Source organism: Puntigrus tetrazona, chromosome 11, assembly GCF_018831695.1.
Source record: "Puntigrus tetrazona isolate hp1 chromosome 11, ASM1883169v1, whole genome shotgun sequence".
In the NCBI taxonomy this organism is placed as follows: domain Eukaryota; kingdom Metazoa; phylum Chordata; class Actinopteri; order Cypriniformes; family Cyprinidae; genus Puntigrus; species Puntigrus tetrazona.
In genome coordinates this window covers 22824156-22844991 of record NC_056709.1, presented here as the reverse complement: position 1 = coordinate 22844991, position 20836 = coordinate 22824156, and the positions used below count along the sequence as shown (strand labels likewise).

The following is a 20836-nucleotide window of genomic DNA, read 5'->3' as shown; positions in this document are numbered from 1 at the left end:
TTTTCATGTTGTCACGGTTGTGTGGTAAGCACGAGAGCACACAACGAGATTAAATGAAAATAAAAGGGTTTAATTCCAAAAATGGCAAAATAAAGGATATACAGACAGGCAGGCAGGCAGGTCGAACAGGCAGGCAGGATAAACACAGGGGTAGACATCAGGTAAGGACCTCGACGCTCGGACCAACAGAACTCAAAACACAGGACTTAAATACACAGGGTAATTGACGAGACACAGCTGATGACAATAACATAATTAACACAGAGGGAAGGCAGGGCACAGGGAGCACATGGCATGAAACGAAAACATAAACACAGAGTCCAGAGATGTGACATTACCCCCCCCTCCCGGAAGGTGCGTCCTCGCACCTAAAGGGTAACATCAAATGAAAAACAAACAAAACCAAAATTAGGATTTGGGGATACCGGGTCTTGGGAGGAGGTTCTGGTGGAGGACGGATCGCCAGGATGGGGCAGGCAGAAGGCAGAAGGGTCCAAGGAGGAGTAGATGGAGGGAGGAGCCAGGAAGGAGACAGGAGGAGTCCGGAGCAGGAGGAGATCCAGAGCCCAGCTATGGTGGTCCCAGGTGGAGCCGACGGAGGGAGGAGCCATGGAAGAGGAGCAGCCATCGACTCCATGGGGCCGACCGACGGCGGGCGGAGCAGGTGAGGAGGAGACAGAGGTGGAGACGGAGAGCCGAAGAGCCAGGGTGACGCCGAGGCGCTGGAGGTCCAGGCGCGACGCCGCAGGCTTCGGCGACTGACACGGGGACGGGAAGGACGCGGCGGAGCCAGAGCGACTGAGGACTGAGGTGAAGCCGGAGGGAAGGAGGAGCCTGACAGAGCCGGTGGGATGGAGGGACGAGGCGAAGCCGGAGGAGAGGAATCCCGAGGCGACGGATGGTCGACGACAGACCAAGGCGGAGCCGAGGGACGATGGAGCCTGGTGGAGCTGGTGGACTCGGTGTAGAGGAGGGAGCTAGGAGCCCAGGGGAGCCGACGGGTCTACGAGCCGAGGAGGAGTCTGGGTCTCGGAGGCAGGACGGTGAGGCGAGGGATCCTCCAACCTCGCGATGGCGATGGAGACCGGCAGACCCGTGGCGAGCTCCAGATGGTTTGCTGAGGATGAGCGCAGGGGCTGCTGGGATCCATCGACGTGGTGTGGCATGGGTGGGAGGGTGGGAAAACTTGAGGCGGCACTGGAGGGAGCGCACATGGCACGGGCACTGGAACGGGACGGAGCGCACGTGGCGCGGGCACTGGAACGGGACAGAGCGCACGTGGCGCGGGCACTGGAACGGGACAGAGCGCACGTGGCGCCACTGGAACAGGACAGAGCGCACGCGGGCGCGGGCACTGAACGGGACAGAGCGCGACGTGGCGCGGGCACTGAACGGGACAGAGCGCGCGTGGCGCGGGCACTGGAAAGGACAGAGCGCCGCGGGCGCGGGCACTCGGGCACTGAACGGGACAGAGCGCGCACGCGCGGCGCTCGTGGCGCGGGCACTGAACGGGACAAGCGCACGTGGCGCCGGGCACTGGAACGGGACAGAGCGCACGTGGCGCGGGCACTGGAACGGGACAGAGCGCACGTGGCGCGCGGGCACTGAACGAGGACAGAAGCGACGTGGCGCCGGGCACTGAACGGGACAGAGCGCACGTGGCGCGGGCACTGGAACGGGACGGCTGGGCAGAACCAGCGGGCTAACGGGACGGCTGGGCGGAACCAGCGGGCTAACGGGACGGCTGGGCGGAACCAGCGGGCTAACGGGACGGCTGGGCGGAACCAGCGGGCTAACGGGACGGCTGGGCGGAACCAGCGGGCTAACGGGACGGCTGGGCGGAACCAGCGGGCTAACGGGTAGCTGAACGGGAACAGGAACTCAGGATACAGGGAGGTGCCCAGTCTAAGTCCAAGTCCAAGTCTACATCATCCAGCTCCCTTTGCAGATCCAGCAGCCCCAGGTGGATGATCAGCTCATCCTCAGCCGATGTGCAGTAGGCGGAGCTCCTCCGCGCTCTCATCGCTGTCGGCTGTCTCCACCGCGGGAAGCTGGCTCGCGCACCTGGTCTGACGATAACGGCTCGGGTCCTGTTACGCTCCACGGCTCTGTCGCTCTCTCTGGCGATGGGTCCGTGGTGACGACTCCGCCCCGTGTCAGCGGTGGGCTCAGGCTGGGGCTCGACCATGCGGTGAAGGGCTGAGCTAGGCTCTGGATCTGGAGTGGGGCTGGTGTCGTTGTCCTCAGGCGCAACCATCATGGTTGATTTGCAGGACACCAGCACCCACTCGACGTATGCGGCGAGGCTCTCTCGAGGACCGCTCCCGGACAGCTGCGCTTGGCTGGAGGTGTTAAGTCCGCGGAAATAGATTTCGAGCAGAGAGCAGTCCGGGTAGCGGGAGTCGTTGGCCAGTTCGAGGAATAGTTCTGTATAGTCCTCGAGAGAGCAATCCCCCTGCTCCAGCAGGCGGATGAGGAAGTTTGGATCTTTAAACTGGGCAAACATGGCAAACAAAACAAGAAAAAATAAGGGGGAAAATACGCCGCTATTTACACTTTGTAGGTCCGAGCGTTCTGTCACGGTTGTGTGGTAAGCACGAGAGCACACAACGAGATTAAATGAAAATAAAAGGGTTTAATTCCAAAAATGGCAAAATAAAGGATATACAGACAGGCAGGCAGGCAGGTCGAACAGGCAGGCAGGATAAACACAGGGGTAGACATCAGGTAAGGACCTCGACGCTCGGACCAACAGAACTCAAAACACAGGACTTAAATACACAGGGTAATTGACGAGACACAGCTGATGACAATAACATAATTAACACAGAGGGAAGGCAGGGCACAGGGAGCACATGGCATGAAACGAAACATAAACACAGAGTCCAGAGATGTGACATGTGCTTGATGTGCAGTCTCAATGCAATCTCACTTTACCGTATAATGAAGTTAAGTATTCAAGATAATCACATTCATTTCATTTAAGCAGGAAAGCAGCCCCAGACCATCACACTACCACCACCACCACATTTTACTGTTGCTATGATGTTCTTTTTCTGAAACGCTGTGTTACGACAGATGTAATGGGACACACACCTTCCAAAAAGTTTGACTTGTCTTGTCAGTCCAGAGTATTTTCCCAAAAGTCTTGAGGATCATTAAAATGTTTTTTGAGACGACTGAGACGAGACGTTGTTCTTTCTGCTCAGCAGCGGTTTTCTTTTTAGAACTCGGCCATGCAGGCCATTTTTGCCCAATCTCTTTCTTATGGTGGAGTCACGAACACCGACCTTAACTGGGGCAAGTGAGCCTGTGGCTAGAGAAAGTGAAAACAGTACATTTCATTCGCTGTAATTAATAACATTAAGTTTGTAAATGATTCACGAGTTTAATGAAAAACTAGTAATTAAATAACGGCATGTCTTGTGACAGTTAACCAGCAGAGAACCAAGAACATGCAAAAATATTTATCATTAAAATCTGAAAAAATAAAAAAAGGCTACTTCAGATGTGAAAGATATTCAGATGATAAAGTTTGGCTATGACTGCATTATATGTAAATAGGAAATAACCTAAATCTGTGCAATCATTGTGTGAATGTTAACAAAACTGGAAGACTTTAATCAGTAGGCTATTAAAAAAAAACATTGAAATGATTAAAAAGATGAATTAGGAAAAAGCAATATGAACAATTTATTGCTATTGTCTAAATAATATGTAATCAGTAAATAAGTAATTGTAGTCTAATTATTCTGACTACATGTAATAAGGTACTACCCGGCTCTGTAAGCACACACACACACACACACACACACACACACACACACACACACACATATATATATATATATATATATATATATATATATATATATATATATATATAGTAAAGAATGTTAAACCTTTTGTTATTTAATTATTTAACTTTCTTTTCTTTAACTTTTGTTTTCGTGTGTCAGAACTTTGGACTCCACTGTATGACACACTGACACAAATATGTTCATCCTGCCTTTTCATTAATCAACAGATTTATCTTGTTTCCATTATAACGAGCCTTTGTGCCAGTAATAACATCAAAGTGGTGAACTGCATGAGGGAGTGTGTGGCGCTGCAAAGTACAAAAGCTTCATTATCAGCACCTCCAAGTGGCAAAGCCAGATCCCACACTCACGCTAAACTGAGAAAAATTACACCGCCACACTCGCATACAAACAAACAGCCTACCATATAATAGAATCTAAACCATAAAAAAGTTTCTCATTTTGGAAAAGCACACTGCAGCATTTCTATTGTGTTAGGATGTGGTAATGGCCTGCACTGCTGAATGAAGCACTGCTTTTACTGAACCACACACCGCTGGCACCATTACACTGCTCTTGTAAAGCCGGGCTACTTAGACAACACAAATGCAAGTTCGCAGTGGGCAACAATGGATAAATATAGCAGGGTAAGGTTAGAGCTACGGTAACAACAAGTACACAACATATGGTTGACGTTAATAAGAGCTATATAGTCAGAAACCATTCAGCTGTCAGCAAATATATTTTTCTTAGCTGATGTGAAACTGATCTCTAAGGAACAGAATGCCAGATTGTTAAATACAAGTTTACAATCAGTAATATTCAAATTACTGAACACACACACATACATCATATATATATATATATATATATATATATATATATATATATATATATATATATATATATATATATATATATATGTATATAAACAACTGTTTAAATGAAACAAGCACAATAAGGTGCAGCTTTGTTGAGCATAAGAGACTTTTTTCAAAAACATTTAATAATCTTACAGACCAAAACATTTTTATATCATTTAAGAATAGCAAGATTCAAGAGATCTGTTTTTTGATATTGAAAATGACTCCAAAATGTCCAAATGTTGTCTGATTAATTTCCCTGGTCGATATGTTGTCTACCACTAATTAGTTTCACCACCAGCCTCCTGATTTTCCCTGTAAACTGTAAAGAAATGCATAAAAATAGCAGATCTCTGAGTCACTTCTAAACAAGTTGAAATAGGTCGGCACCAGATTGTGTGTAATTGCTATAAGCTGTGGGATCAACGCACCGTGCACCTTTGCCAAGACGCTTGTTTTTATCAAATGACAATGCTGCGAAGTGATCGGAGAGCTCACCATGTGGACTGCTTGTTATGGGGCTAAAATCAGAATCTGTGGACGTTTTGCAGCTGTCCTAATGCCAACCGCCATGTGCTGCTTTTAACAGGATATCTGCTAGCTGCTTGTTGCATGCATTTGTGCTTTAAGTTAATTAAAAAACTTTTTAAGCAAATCCTGCTCATTGGCATTGATCTTGGAACATTTCCATTGCATATAGTGGGAAAAAAAACTTGAAGAACTGTTAACAGAAAGATTATTTGGGAAACCCATAATGGCACTTCTATTGCGTCACTTCAGAAACCACTTTTATCTTTTTTAAATGTAGACCAATAAACGAATCAAACAATGAGAGGAACATGTGTTTGTCATCAAAACCTTGGACAGCTCTTCAAAACAGAAGACTTGACGGTTATGTACACAAAACTATGATGGGTGGGTTCTATGAAGAAAGATTACAGGAATTCAGGTTTGGAACTAGATACGTTTTGGAATTAGCCCAACATCCAGCTTGAAACAAAACTGAATAAGTGGAGACCCAAATGTAACCATTATAGAGGAACCTGGCTCGAGTCCGCTGTGGCTGGTTCTGATTGAATGCCTCTGTCATGATTTCCATCTCCTCACCCCCAAAGTCCTTGAGGTAAAGGTTCCTCTTGTGTACTGAGATCTCAAAGCTTTTCTTGAGGATCTAGTTTGTTCTTATTTAACATTTAAAAAGATTTGATTAACTTAACAAACACATTTTCACATGGAGCAACTATGCATGGTCAAGAGTAATACGCACTGTTCCTATTTTATTTTTTCTACTTACCCGCAGAGGGGGCAATTGAGGCGATTGCCATTGGCCCTGCCATGCAGACAACTGGCGAGGGAGATGTGCTAGCGGTCCAGAAGACATGGTAGGTGGTATCGCTCATGACACAGGTGACAGACGAGAGGATGGAGGCTGACGTAGTCTGGACTAAACAGCTCATCATTCAAGAAGATGATTCCTTCTGCCATCTGGAAAAATAGCAAATACCTGAAATAATTGTAATTATTCAGCATATATTGAAAAAAAAAAAGTATAGATAAAAATGACATTGTATATATTGGTGCTTTTAAACGATCAATCACTATTAACACTATTCGTTTTTGTTTACATTATATATGTATGTGTATATTTATTATGTATATTTAAATACACACAAATACAGTAAATATTTTTTTAAAGTTTATACATTTATATATTTATATTAGATTTTATAATATATAAAAATACATATAACACATTTATATGCATGTGTTTGTATTTACATAATATACACAGTATATACATATTATGAAAATGTATCCATTATGCTGGATGCGATTCATCATTTGACAGCACTATATATATATATATATATATATATATATATATATAGAAATGTAAGAAACACTAAATGAACTCGAAACAGTTTAATTTCTCGAAACAGAACTTAATGCAACACTAATGACAATATGAAAACAGGAACGGGAAAACCAAATATGAGCTTACACAGGGCAACAAGTCTGACAATATACATCTCTCTCTCTCTCACACACTTCTATTCCAGAATTAATGTGCATTAACAAAAATAGGTCTTATGCAAGTGAGAATATATTCCATTAAAGGATGTTCAAATTGTCAAGTTTTATTAATGTGTTCGCAACATTGTGAGAATGTTAACCAAAGTTCCAAGAACATAACCTGTTGGAATAATATAGGATTTTTAATAGTTTGATTTTCAGTAAAAAAAAAAATCTGAACAAAAAAAGGATTTTTAATTACATTTAAAGTAGATTAAATCATTTTATCAAAGTTATTCTGAAGCCTAAAACCAAAATGTGTTTGTTTTAGGACAACTTTGCTGAACTTTTTTGATTCACTGCTTGCTTGCGTGATATATAGCACAAAACTAAGTGCGGGTGCAAGACAGCTCATTCTGACCACTATCAGAACTCTTCTTGTCACTCATTTAGTGCGCTTAATGTTTACTTTTAACAGGCTAGTGCTTTGACTTGTTCTATATAAATATACTGATAACTAAATGCTATGCAATTCTGCAAATCTGTCCTCCTGACACTATGCAATTTCCCAGAATTTTTTTTTTTACAGAATAACAATATATGCACATTAATACATTATATATATATATATATATATATATATATATATATATATATATATATATATATATATATATATATATATATATATATATATATATATATGAAACTAAACAAGATTGAAAAAAAAAATATGGATGTTGTATATATATATATATATATATATATATATATATATATATATATATATATATATATATATATATATGTGTGTGTGTGTGTGTGTGTGTGTGTGTGTGTGTACATGTGCATTATCAAATGTTTCTGAACGGTAAGATTTCTAATGTTTTTAATTTATTATATTTATATATTTATTATTTAACAATATGGCAATATCTAGATTAAATTAACCTCATTAGGTGTAGTCTTGATTGGATGCACTCAAAAGCACAATTTAGATAAAATATAATTAGGTACAATTTAATATTTTCATCAATCATCCAGCGATTGTACGAATCAATCCCCGCATCACGGATTCTATCGACTAGATCTGGAATAGATTATAACAGGAAGCTTGCAGTGCGCATGCGTTCCTTCTCCTCTCCCTTTCTGCCAAACTGTCGGCCATGGCTCCGATTGTGAGTACGAGCAAGTTTCTGAAAAACGATAAAATTCGGTGTGTCACGTACACGTGAGCCTGCAGAAACCAGTGGGGGTTAAAGTTGAACCACCGAGCCTTCGATTATTTTGGTTAACGAAAGCATATGTGAATCGGTGTCGTGTTTTAAAAGCGTTTGTTTACTGGACGTCTGGTGCGAGGCCTGCTCGTGAACAACCACGTTGTAGCAACCACCCGTTAGCAGATTAGCATTTTCCATAGAGCAGACGCGAATATACTACCTGTCGTTTCGATAATATTTTATAGATTAAAAATCTAGACAAACTGTGTTTTGCGCGTGATCGGTTTCTACAACAAAGAAGCGAAGCCACAAAGCCAACTTATCCCAAATATGATATGGCTGCGTTGAAGATTTACCTGAATATTTTCTTCAACGTTTTTAAATATATTTCTTTAATGCCTTTAAGTGTGCAATCGTCGGTCGTTGTCACGTATGTTGTCAGATGCCAGTTTTGCAAGAGCTCAATTCGGTGAATGACAGTAGAAACCTATCTTTAGTGCAGATGTTTTCATTAATTCTGTATTATTATAATTGTGTTTTACTGTCAGTACTGATTGCCGTTGATCGTGTCCGTTTTCGTCTCTTTGTGTCTTGCAGAAAAAGCAGGTGACCAAGGGTGGGAAAAAGAAAAAGCAGATCCTGAAGTTCACCCTGGACTGCACCCACCCTGTGGAGGATGGCATCATGGATGCTGCTAACTTTGTAAGCATGAACTGATCTTCTGAAGCTGGGTGCACACAGAACGCTGATCAGATTAACGTTTCCTGACCGTGAAGCTTTCTTGGTGTTTGTCCGATCTGTACGCATGCAAAACTGCATTTTCTGCTTGCTTCAGTATTTAAGCCTAGTGCATTTCTGCAGACTTGTCAAAAGCGTTGTTGTGAAGAATGCAACGCGCGCATCGTATCATTGAGGTCCGTTTCAGATTGTGCAAACCCTTAAGCAGCACACTTTAACGAAACTTGGTAGTTTCAATTTTTTTTTCCGTTCTGTTAATGGCTCTTAAAGTTGCATAGTGTTTTCCTCAAAAGAACTGTATGGCGGATGCGCAAGGCTCTGAATGGTTCGTGGCTTTGTAGTTCTGTTCCTGTATGATCTGATCGCTCGTCTCTCTGCAGGAACAGTTCCTTCAGGAGCGCATCAAGGTAAATGGTAAATCTGGTAATTTGGGTGGTGGCGTGGTCTCGATTGAAAGAAGCAAGAGCAAAATCACAGTGACATCTGAGATCCCTTTCTCTAAGAGGTAAGTCTGAGATTAAAGATGCAAAGCATGTAACTATTTGTTCATTGCCTTTGTTTTTCTGCGAATATAATATTGAAGTTTTAGTTGGTAAATTGAGGATGTTATTAAGATTATGGAACAAAAAAATTCTTTAAGCAAGCTTTAAACGGTTTATTGCCGTTATCTTCAGTGCAGTTGTCTCAGATCTTTTTTTCTTGCATTGTGCATACATTCATTCCCAGTTTTTTTATTGATTGCTGTTGTTGCACTGCTGACGTTTTGATGTAAAATCTTTCATTAATAAAAACGAATTGAAAGGTGCAATAAGTAATTTACATTTATGCCTGATGAAATTCTGCCGCCTTGATAACCGTTTTGTTCGTTGGATCGAAAAGGTGTCAATGAACATAGTTTCCTCTATAAACCTGTCTGTGTCTGTGGCTGTTGAATCGTACACAAGCACACCAGAGTGCAGCGTGTGCATGTCGTCACGGACTAACAGCCTACGCTTTGCAAATTGAAACTACACAGTATTGTACTGCCACTCACAATTTTAATGAACTGAACCGTACTTATAGTTTACGATCAAATGGCTTTTTTTGAAGTACTGTGACGTTTTAGACTAAGAGACTAATCATGCATTTGATTTGATGCTGAATATGTGTTTTCTTACCGGAAACAGACTGCTTAGAGCTTCACTAGGCTACTTTCTGTGCCTAGTAAAGTTTTTCCTCGTGTGTGTGTATATCTTCACCACGTACTTGGATATAACTGGAATTAGGACACATTCATATGATTTGTGTAAGGACTTGTGATGTGAGGTTTCATGCAAGGCTTTTATGCAACATTACATATTAAGTAGTTGTTGCTACTTCTGTAGCGTTTCAGAGAGTGCAGTGATGTACTTGTTCTTATTGAATGTTTGTTTGAGCAGCAAAATCTGATAAGTGCCTTAAGATGTTAAAAACGCTGCTACTAATTTTAACCTTATAACTGTAGTCTTTACCTTTTTAGTTAAGACATTATTGTTAACTCTAGTAATTGTTACTCAAAGCAGAATTTATGGATCTTTTGTTTTACCCAGGAAGCCAAGTTGTGTGAATACAAAGCATCATTAAGTTATAAAACCGCTCTCTATATTTATAGCGGGTTTAATATTACCCGTATTTGTAATTTTTGAATGCTAATTAAAACATCTTTGGTATCGTTACAGTGTTTTCCGTATTACCATGTGATTTGAAACTCAATTGCAACAATAAGTGAAACTTTTATGCGTGTTTGTTGTTTTCAGGTACCTGAAGTATCTTACCAAGAAGTATCTCAAGAAGAACAACCTGCGTGACTGGCTGCGAGTAGTAGCGAACACCAAGGAGAGCTATGAACTGCGTTACTTCCAGATCAACCAGGATGAGGAGGAGGATGATGAAGATTAAATCCACGCCAGTCTTTTGTAAATTCAATAAAATTTCAAAAGAAATCAGTTCCCTTGTTTCTGGTGTGTTCATTGCAGTACGTTCAAAATATTCTGTCTTTTGCTGGATGTGAAGAGAGAGCACCGGATGAATCCATTTGATTTATAATTGTGCATTTTCGTTCTATTTTTAGAGCCAAAGAAGTCTTATTTATTTATTTTACTGCACTAAAGCATATAGGAGTCGTCTAAACCAGTCAGACAGGACCAATAATTTCCATAGCAACAAAGTTTGTGCACTTATAGGGTTCAGAGGGTTCATTTAATCTGCATGATATGCTGAAACATCTACACCAGTCTAAAATGGTTGCTAGTTCTAGCTGTTTACCAAGCTTGTGCTCCACTGTTTGTTTGGGCCAGCGTAATTGCATTAGACCGGGAGACCTAGCAAATCTGCTTAGGTCAGTTTATGCAAATTTTTTGTTTCATTAGGATTTTGAATGATTCCTGCGTGGTGCGTGGAGGTTATTTTAAATGTCTTTGTCTGCCTTGATCACGTAGAGCGTCTCGCTGCCGTATCCTTGGCAACGGCTCGTGATTCGCGGGTTGTCCTGAAGCAGGTTCACGAAAATGAATTAGATGCTGATTTTTTTTTTTAATATGCGATATGCAGAGGAACCCCCCACCCCCACGCCAGTGTGCCTAATTTCTAAAGGAGGAGCGTTACGTTTAAATAACATATCTGGAAATAACATAAATTGTCAATGCTCTACTTCGCCCAAAACGAAGCAGTCACCGTTTACTTTCATTGTACGTCAAGAAGATTGAATGAAAGCGAATGGTGACCGAGACACCGAGCTTTTTCCCCGTGGGACATACGTCATACAGGTTTGTAACTACGTGTGGGTGAGTAAATTGCAAAAGGGTGAGTGGACTGTACCTTTAAGTCCCTTTAAAACACCTCCAAACAAAGTCGTCAAAGATGTGCGTTCTGCCGTGACCTTGGATATTCAATTTGTCCGACCTAAATGTGTAAAATAAAAAAGCAGGAGAACGAAATCCTTTTTTTTCCTAGCTGCTAGTATGCTTTTCCCTCGCCTGACAGAAAGGGATTGTGAGGGAACTTTCTCCCGTATGTCTCCCTGTATAACCTCGCGTTCCTCGAACTTCAGCGGGGAAAAGGGCAATGCGACCACAGCCGCTCTCACTACTAGTTAAGCCGGTGACCAGGCGAAGAGCACTAACTAGTTGTGTCGGGAAACTATGGGATGGATTGCCATGGCAACCGACCAGACGTCACAATCTGGGCATGTGTGTTCCATTTTTGTCTCTTTCTTATTTTCAGACTGGAGGATTTGGATAGAGAAGAGGGAGAAAGGGAAAGATTTTTTTTTTGGTAAAACTGGGCAGCCATCTTTTATTTTATTGAGAGCATATTAAAAGAAATTAGCCTCACCTTCAGTGGACGTCTCCTCTGAAGCTGAAAATCTGGGCATTCAGAGGGTTAAGTTTCAGGACTTTATTCCTGTATCTCGGATGTGATTTTCTTGTTATGCGGTAAAGATGCCCGGATCGCTAAGCAATGAAGATGAGGGGCAAGACGATGTGGATTTTGAGGACGACGTGCCAGGTGAGGGGGTAAAGAGTCACAGGGGAGGGAGAGTTCTGCCCTTCACAACTGCGCTGCTACGCCTAGTTGAATGCGGAGGAAGAGGGGCTTGACGCGCGTGCGATTTATTATAGTCTCAGTAGCTTCTGTTCTCGCGCCGGACACTGTTCGTCCAAAAATAACGGCGCACTGTCCGACTGTATTTGAGTCACTAAAGCGCGACTGTCCGCCGGCAGACCATCTGTCTGGGATTCTCTTCGAGATAAAAACCGTTTCCTGTAGCTGTTCGTATTCCATCATCCGGCTGTTTGTTTTTACATGCGCATTTTTCTTTGCATATAAATGAGTTATGCATGCGCCCGTCGTCTTTTTTTTTTTTTTTCTTTCCCGGTCAGACTGCTCTGATGTTGCACCCACTTTGCACGATGATTTCTTAACCCGACGGGCTGTTTTAATATAAAGTCTGGTGCATGGCGATGCTGCAGTCTTATTGTAAAAAAATAGCGTGCGATACGGGGCTGTGGGGGTTTCTACATCGTTTAGAACGGATCTAAACAAACAATCTGTTCCCCGAAAAAGGTGTTATGGCATTTCTCTGAGGGATATTTTAGAGCTGATGGAGATAGTGCCACTCTATGGTCACTGTGTCTTGTAAAAGTAGTGCATGTGCTTGATAGAGCCACGTGTGACAGGAAAACATCAGCTACAATGATCCACTGCCTCTGTGGTCTGTTTGAGGGACACAGGCTTTCGCCTCTATACTTAAATTTACACTTAAAACCGATTTAACTGTGATTTTATATTTTAGGCTTCCCAAAGATATGTGGAATTACACTGTGTGCTGTTAATATGCAAACGTATTAGATTCATTATTAATGATGTTTTTGTTGCAGTGAAATGCACTGGTAGTGATAGAGTTTAACAGAATTGTCCTGCTTAGCCTGTAGTTACCACAAGATGATAGTATTATTATTATTATTATTATTACAAGATAGCTAAAAGATGATCATAAAAATGCATTTTACTTATTTGCATTCATTTTTGATAAAATTTTATATGTATTTGGTAAGTACGTGTGTGTTTTTAGTGTACATTTGCAGTTTGTTTTCTGTTACGGTCACATATTTTCTACAGCGTAGACCTGTGGAGCATTTGCTTAAAGAAGGGCTTTTGCTTAATTTATATGAATGTATGAGAGCGATGCTTTGTGCAAGAGAAAAGTGACACTTTATGTTGATGCTGCATATCTTTCTCAGTCGATATGAATATGCTTCCCTTTGCATTCAAGGTTAACTCCAAACCCAACCTTATCAGTGGGTTAATCGCTGCTGGTGGCCACTGTATCCTTATGATTTCACTTTGTTTATGCTTCCCGTGTAGATGAAGGGCATGCATCTCATCAGTCTTATTATATATATATATATTTTTTAATGATAGCTTGGTCTCCACTGCTTGTGAGAGCAGGGTTCTCAGCGGTGTAATGGAGAAGCCGTGTAGTTAAGACTCCGTTCTGCCTGCATGCATTTTATACATTCACGGCCCCCAGTTCAATAAAATCAATACGTTTATAGTTTTTCCCTCACAGCCCAGTCTAGGCTGCCTCTGAATTAGACGCGAATTAATCACGTGACAGACCCGAGCACGAGTATCTCATTTGCACCCCAACCGCGTATTTACCTTCTTTTTTTTTTACGAGGCGGCAACATGGCTGAGATGAACGCTGCTGAGTGCTGCAAACGATTTGAAATAATGTGCAATATGCAGAAGAATTAATAATTGAGAAATAATTCATGAGCCAGCATGCTCTTTCCGTGTAGACAGTAAGCCCCCGCATGTGCTAAAAATGAGAAATCTATGCAGTGCAGGACTGGCCAGGATTTTGGGTTACGCCGTTTAGTCCCATTCACAGCGATTGCTTTGAGTTCAGGCCAGAACACCTTCGCCGGTTCCTTTGCTAAATAATTATAACGAGGTAGCTGATGAATGTTTCGGTGAGATTAATACATTTAGCAAATTTTTAAGATACGAGCTATTAAGTTATTTAATTGCGAACCACCGCGTAATAGTTCCCATACAATCAGTCCAGTTCATCTTGAGCTTATCTGTAAAGAAAAAAAAACATATTTTAAGTTCATTGTAGTGAACTTAACATGCATAAGTAAATTAATAAGATGAATAATGAAAAAGCAGTTTGTATTGTAGGACATTAAAGTGAGATTTGCAGTCAAGACTTCACTGCGTGATACAAATACTGCAGAACACATGACTGCTGCCCCCAGTCAGGAGCAATGAAAGGATCACCAGTGCATGCCCTAACCACGGATATAAAGAGACAAACAGACGATTTATAAAAATGTGAAGACGAAACATGATGAAAAATTCAATGGGATGCTCAATAATCGCGAGGTTTTTAATGTTATTTCACATGCTTGGGATGGGGTTAACGGATGTTAAGATACTCACATTTTAATATGTTAGTTTTAAATCGCTGCAACTTGAGTCCATATTTCTTGCGTGCCTTTGCCGGGAACAAAGGAGTGGAGTGGCTCCAGAGAGGCGTTTTCCCAAAGATTTGCAAAATCAACAGCAGATTCCGTGTATAGTTTACCCGCAAATTAAACTCCGTACTGCAACTTAATTATTTTTATGTAAATTCCAAAAAAACAAGTTATTTTGAAAAAAAGCATTTTGTCCGTAGAATTAAAAAATTTGGAGCTCTTTGACTTGAGTTATATTACCAAAATATATTCTTCAAGATTTTGTCTACGAAAGAAAGAAATTCATACATGCTTGAAGCGACATAAGCGTTGTGAGTAAATGACTATCCCTTTAAGTCATTCTTCAAAGAAAAGAACGATCATGATCATAATGAAAAACATTCTATATTTTTTTGCCCTGTTCTTGTTCGTGCCATTTCGGTCCTCCGTCATAGCCCAACAATGCTAGCAAGAGTTTCTTTTTATGTGGATCCTCATTAGGAAGCATTAGGGTGAAGCTGAGCCAAAGTCATTTGAGTGTTTTCTGCCCCCTTCTTGATTTCCACCATTCGAAATTTGGTTTTCTTTTACATAGTCTTATCTTTGAAATTGAAAGATTATCGTGAGCTGCTCCGTTCGGTGGGGGCTATTTTTGGAAGCTGCACTGTGAAAGCTGACACCCCTTCCTCTTTGCTAGAGTTTGTGCGTGCGTGTAAATCATTGTTGCATCACACTCTTATGTCTATGTGTCATCAGTCTCTGCATCAGACTCCACAGTGTGTGTCAAATTAAAACATCTTGCAAATTTTAACAACAAATTACTGCAGTGTAGCATATGCATGCCGGAATAAAATAATTATAGCATCTAAACTCAATTACAGTGGCTTTGTTCTTGTTTTATAGGTTATTAGGACATTAATTTTAGACTACTTTGCTTGTGTACTTGCAATTTTTGCCACTGTATCTCAGAGCAAAGGTTTGCGAATCAGCCTTGGGACCTAGAGAATGGATATAGTCTTCAGAAAGTTAGACACGGCCTATAAAACATGAAGGTCTCGATGAGGGGGTGTTCCAACCATGCTGTCTCATCACATTAACGGTGGGGGCACTATTAACATACGCAGTCTGTCAGACAGCTAATGCGTTTTCCTGTAAACGTTCCTCTTCATAACAGCGAGACCGGCCGTGAATCCCATCTCTAATGGAGTGCGGCACTGACCCAGCCCTTGTTGCAAGGTCAAAGTTACCCTAATGTCCGTGCCTAGCCCGACACACAAATGTGTGACATTTTCAGGCTCGCTACCAGTAGCGAATGGCAGCGGCACAGCTTTTAAACACCTGGCGGTTCCTGGCCGAGGCTCTGTTTACTCGGGAACATGGCACAAAACGTGACTGTCTATTACAGAGTCCGGCAGGCAAAAATAGAGCTACATTTTAGGGGAAATCAGGCTACAGATGATTTATTATTTATACATTTTCTGTGCATATTAAATTGGAATTAGATTGGATCGGAAAAAAAAAAAACACTCTATTGCAAAAGAATAGGATGAAGCGCCTTGATATATAAAAAAAGACGCATGCAACCTATTCGTATATAGAATTAAAATATGAATCTACGCAAAATGGCAAAATCTAAAAAGCTCGACAATGTAAAGCCTTTGCGAGATGTCCTCACTTCAAGAGTGCTGTGTTGCATCACCACGACTGTAAGTGAGACATGAATGAAGACGAGATGTGAGCTTGATGCGCCTGGCAGGCAGCAGACATATTCTGCCGACATGAAAGAGCCTCCCTGTGAGATGTACTGCAGACGCACTGCCCTAAATATCCGTCATCTCGCAGGCAACTGCTCTGTTTATGTGCGGCAGAAGATTGAAAAAAAAGAAAAAAACCTCCAAGCGGCTGACAGAGAGAAGGGGAGCTCTGTATTTTACTTGAGTAAATACCCAAAATACCCTATAGGGCTGCAAGCGAGGCTTGAACCGTGCAAGGGCTGCTCTCACCAGAGCTGAAGTCCTCAAACAGTGGCAGCTAAATGAAGGTTAAGTGGATTTCGAGGATAGCATCCAAGAGGCTGGGAAAGCCCCATCTCCGGCAGCTCCCACGGGGCGTGGTGGGCCGCGGGACAGGGCTTTAGCTGATTGACTCCACCACACGCGCTGCATATTTCATGGGCCGCCGTCTGAGCTGACGATAGACAGGCGGCAGGAGCTGCACCTTAGTGCTCCGGTTGCAGACGGTGCCTTCCTGATGTCTTTTTTTTCTTGCGCTTAGCCTTTTTGACAGCATGGCATCATTGAAGTGTTACAGTGAATATGCGCTGCCAGACAGTAGTTTTTGTTTACAGTGAGAGATTCACAGTTCAGCAGGTGGCAGAGACCTCACCTCTCTCCTTTCACTCTCTTTTCAGTGTGTCAACAAAAATCTTTGCTTTTCCTCTAATGGAGTGATCGAGCATCCTCTTCACAGGCATGCCCAGCAGAACAGACAGAAATAGATAGATAGGTGCACGCTCTGATCTTTAATTTGGGAGTATTCAAATCAGATTTGAAGCTAGGTTAAAGAATTGTTTTCAAGAAACCATAAGTCATTGGACAGTTGACTCAAAAGCTGTATGGTGTGGGCTATTCCTTCGTTATTTCTACATCAACTAAGCAGGTAAAAGTTCTGTAGTTGATTCTAAGTGTGGCATTTGCATTGTGTGAACCTACATCCTTCAGTCAAAGGACCTCTCCGTACAAATAATTACAAGATAATTATTAGGCTTTAAAACAAAACAAATATATCAGAGCGATAGCAGGAACGTCCAGAGTTGCCAAATCAACAGTTTAGTTCATTCTGAAAAAAAAAAGAATGCACTGGCGACATAAAAAGGCCTCGTGGATGATGGGAAAAGGTACAGTAGGTGTGTCACTGTCAAAGTCTTCAACCGAGAGAAGACTTCACCAGAGCAAATGCAGAGGACTCTCCACAAGGTGCAGGTCAGATTAGAATTAAAAAAAAAAAAAGCCAGACCACTTCTGAAATACATTCTTTGGACGACCGAAATTAAGATAAAACTGTACCAAAATGATGGGAATAAAAAAGTATGAAGGCTTGGAACACCTCATGATCCAAAGAATCCAACATTTTCTGTGAAACATGGTGGAGTAGTGCGATGGCATGAGCATGCATTGCTTCCAGTGGCACTGGGTTATATGGATATTCTCTCTGCCCAGATTCAGTCAAATGCAGCAAAGTCGATTAAAGTAGAAAAATGGAAGCTACTGGAAACATGCTGCACAAGCAACACAGGAGTTTTTGAAGGTTTTTGAAACATTCTGCAATGGCCAAGTCAGTCTCCTAAATTAACCTGACTGCGCATGCATTTCATTTGCAGAAGATAATACTAAAGGCAGAAAGACCACTGCAGTAAAGGCCTGGCAAAAGTTATACAATTATATTTATTTGTCCAATTACATTTGAGCCCCTGATTAAAAATGGGAACTCCTAGCATTTTATGTTATTTGCTCCGCACCTCTGCACTAAAATGTCACCTGCATTCTTTCATTTCAATTTTACTCTGGTGGTATTCAGAACCAAAACATTGAAAATTGTGTCCAAATATATATGTACGTAACTGTAGATAGATAGATAGTTGGGGTGGTGCCATGTATGCATGAGTCTCATAAGTGTGAATCTCTTGTATTATTTCTCAGATGAGGATGAGGAAGGTGAACGTCGGAGGAGTGTTCCCCTGTCACCCTTAGAGAGGTTCTTCTCTGAGGATGATTCGGTTAAACAACACAAGAAGAAGAAACCCAGCAAGATAATGGAGGGAAAGGAGCCCAAAATGAAGAAAAAGAAGAAGAAGGAGGTAAATAGCCTTTTAATTGCTATCTAGTTGTTTGAAGCATGAAACAGAATCATCATCAGAATGTAGATTATGTTCACATGGCATAGATTTGTTAGGCTAAATGTGCATTTTCTAGCATTCATAGAATCTTTGTCGCTTTGATCAGTGTCGTGATCAAACACCAGAAAACCTAGCCAGGTCAAGTTCAAATAGTTCAGTGTATTAGTTCAGCCAAATTGCAAAAATGAAAATTGACAGTTTTTACTCACTTTTATGTCGTTCCAAATGTGCACGACTGACTTACTTCAGAAGATGTTTTGAAAACTATCTATATTTAAGAAAGATAAAAAACTCTCTTAAAAGTATTTTTTTGTAAATATATCTTTTCTTTTGTTTTCCACACAAAAAAGACAGGACACCAAAAATGGGGCCTATTCTAATAAAAATATTTTTATGGATCCCCCCTTGAAAAATTAGACCATCAGACCAACAGCGCCCTGATCTGACTTCAACCTACATTACTTCCCAGTACTCATTAAAAAAACATAACAAAATGCCAGGTGTGATTTTTTCAAGGCTGTGCCTTAAATGCTCCTGAGTTGAATGATTAGTATGAAACAACTTGCCTGACCTCTGGATATTTAGTCATATTTTTTACCGATCAGCCTTTTTCCAGTCAGCTCTCTCTCTCTCTGTGCCTTGGCGAGAGATAAAACGTTTGACAGGTCAGTCGGTCACAGTCCCCCCAGCTGACTATGTTTACCATTGAGATAATGAGAGGGATTCCTCTCTTTCTCCTCCCTGGCCCACTCTCGCTTTATCTGCTTTCTTGCACAGATTCTTTCTCTCAACCCTCCCTCCTTCTCAGCGGTGGTAAATGTGCCGTGGAGAGGGCAGAGAGGTCTCCCCTCAGCAGCTAAGAGCCCTGCTTGGTGTCAGTCATGCTCTCCCTGCAGTGCTGTGTCAGACACGGGCTCAAATCAATGCGGGTCAAAACCACCGCCTGCCCTTCTGCTGTCCGCAAGTCTAACAGCTCAGCTCGCCAAAGCCGGCCACCTGCGCCGGAGCCTGATAGACTGTGGAGAGCCTAGGGATCGTAACGGGAGAGTGAGAATTGGTGCTTTGTCAGATGTAAACAAGGATAAGTGACATTTCGGTTGTACAAGATGAGCGTCTTTTCTGGTTTGGTGTGTAGAAGATTAGGACGTTTTGGGGAAAGAAGGAAAAAAAGATCCCAAAGATGCCTGACACTGCTTCTTTGCCACAGAAAATGCAGTATTTAAAGGCATAGTTCACCCCAAAATGAAGATTCTTTCATCATTTTCTTACTCTCATGTGGTTCCAAAACCGAATGACTGACTTTCTTCTGCAGCAGAGAGTTCACGCTGCTTTTTTCTCCATATGTTCTAAAAAAGTAAATAGTTACTGTTGCTGACAAACTACAAAAAGGAAAAAAAGTAGCATAAATGTAACAAGCACAGCAAAATAAAAAAAGTTTTAGACTTTTTTTTTTAATTATTGTGATGTTTTCTAGACAAAATATTGGAAGGTCAGTCAGTAGAAGCGTACATAATTAAATTTGGTTAGATTTGAAAGATATCGCAGGTTGTCAGTTAATGCATTATCTAACATTAACTAACGTTAGATAATAAACTTTATCTTTTAGTAAAGCTATTTTGCCTCATCAGAAAACATTTGTTGTTTTAAATATGCTTATATTATTTTTACTAGAAAATAAGATAAATTATTAATAAGAGTGTGAGTTTGAAATAATTCACCATAGGTCACAAAATCTAATTTGAGATTTAACAATGAAATGTTTTGTGAACGTGGTTACGGTTAAAGAATCAATGATATCTTGTGTTCCCCAGAAGAAACTCATACAGGTTTGTAACAACACGAAGGTGAGTAAATGATGACAGGATTTACATTTTTAGCCGCACTCCCTCCCTTTAAATACTGCAGGAAGGTGCCAGCTTGAAAACCTCTTTGTGGCACATTATTTACACGGGATCTTTTTTCCTTTTGAGGTACATTGGCAAGAAAATTTTACTTTGCATTTTGGGAGACCTTTCAGCTCCAGCTGTGAAGCTCTTTAGTGGTTCTACTCATTGCCTCTTGCATGAGCACCCCTCCTTTTCCACTCTCTCTCCTTACTCTCTCACTTTCTCCCTCCCCCATGTACGTGATTGAGATTTGTCTAGACGGGCCCTAGAACACAGGCACTGCAACCATGGGGACTCTTCATAACAAGCTCGTTATGCAAACGCGTCTGATTGGATGGCGCCGTTCCATTGGCTGCTGCAGTAGTGAAAGCTGCCCCATACCCCCCCACACCTCCAACACTGCACAGTTTGGTTTCCATGGCAACTCAGAACGGCTGCCG

At 41.6% G+C, this 20836-nt stretch overlaps 2 protein-coding genes across 7 annotated transcripts in view; both read left to right on the top strand.

The window, feature by feature from the left end:
* The first annotated feature begins 7725 nt into the window (after positions 1-7725).
* On the top strand, positions 7726-10598 carry rpl22 (ribosomal protein L22). Its single transcript, XM_043252971.1, has 4 exons — positions 7726-7854; positions 8494-8598; positions 9015-9139; positions 10410-10598. The coding sequence occupies exons 1-4, from the start codon at positions 7843-7845 to the stop codon at positions 10549-10551; spliced, it is 384 nt and encodes a 127-aa protein (XP_043108906.1). The 5' UTR covers positions 7726-7842; the 3' UTR covers positions 10552-10598.
* Positions 10599-11860: 1262 nt separating this feature from the next.
* The window catches only part of chd5 (chromodomain helicase DNA binding protein 5), a 33940-nt gene continuing 24964 nt past the window's right edge, over positions 11861-20836 (top strand). For 5 of the 6 annotated variants that reach the window (XM_043252709.1, XM_043252708.1, XM_043252707.1 and 2 more), the window contains exons 1-2: positions 18130-18226; positions 18314-18471. In XM_043252709.1, coding sequence (XP_043108644.1) covers positions 18145-18226; positions 18314-18471 — 240 coding nt within the window. In that variant the 5' untranslated portion in view covers positions 18130-18144. Of the gene's footprint in view, positions 12160-18129; positions 18227-18313; positions 18472-20836 lie in introns of those variants that run through there. The other variant, XM_043252710.1, reaches the window with a different exon arrangement.

What these genes read in the sequence shown, in the direction of transcription:
- rpl22 (XM_043252971.1), top strand. An exon ending in TCATGGATGCTGCTAACTTT is followed by an intron (nt 8,599 to 9,014) that starts GTAAGCATGAAC and finishes GTCTCTCTGCAG; the next exon opens with GAACAGTTCCTTCAGGAGCG. An exon ending in GAGATCCCTTTCTCTAAGAG is followed by an intron (nt 9,140 to 10,409) that starts GTAAGTCTGAGA and finishes TGTTGTTTTCAG; the next exon opens with GTACCTGAAGTATCTTACCA.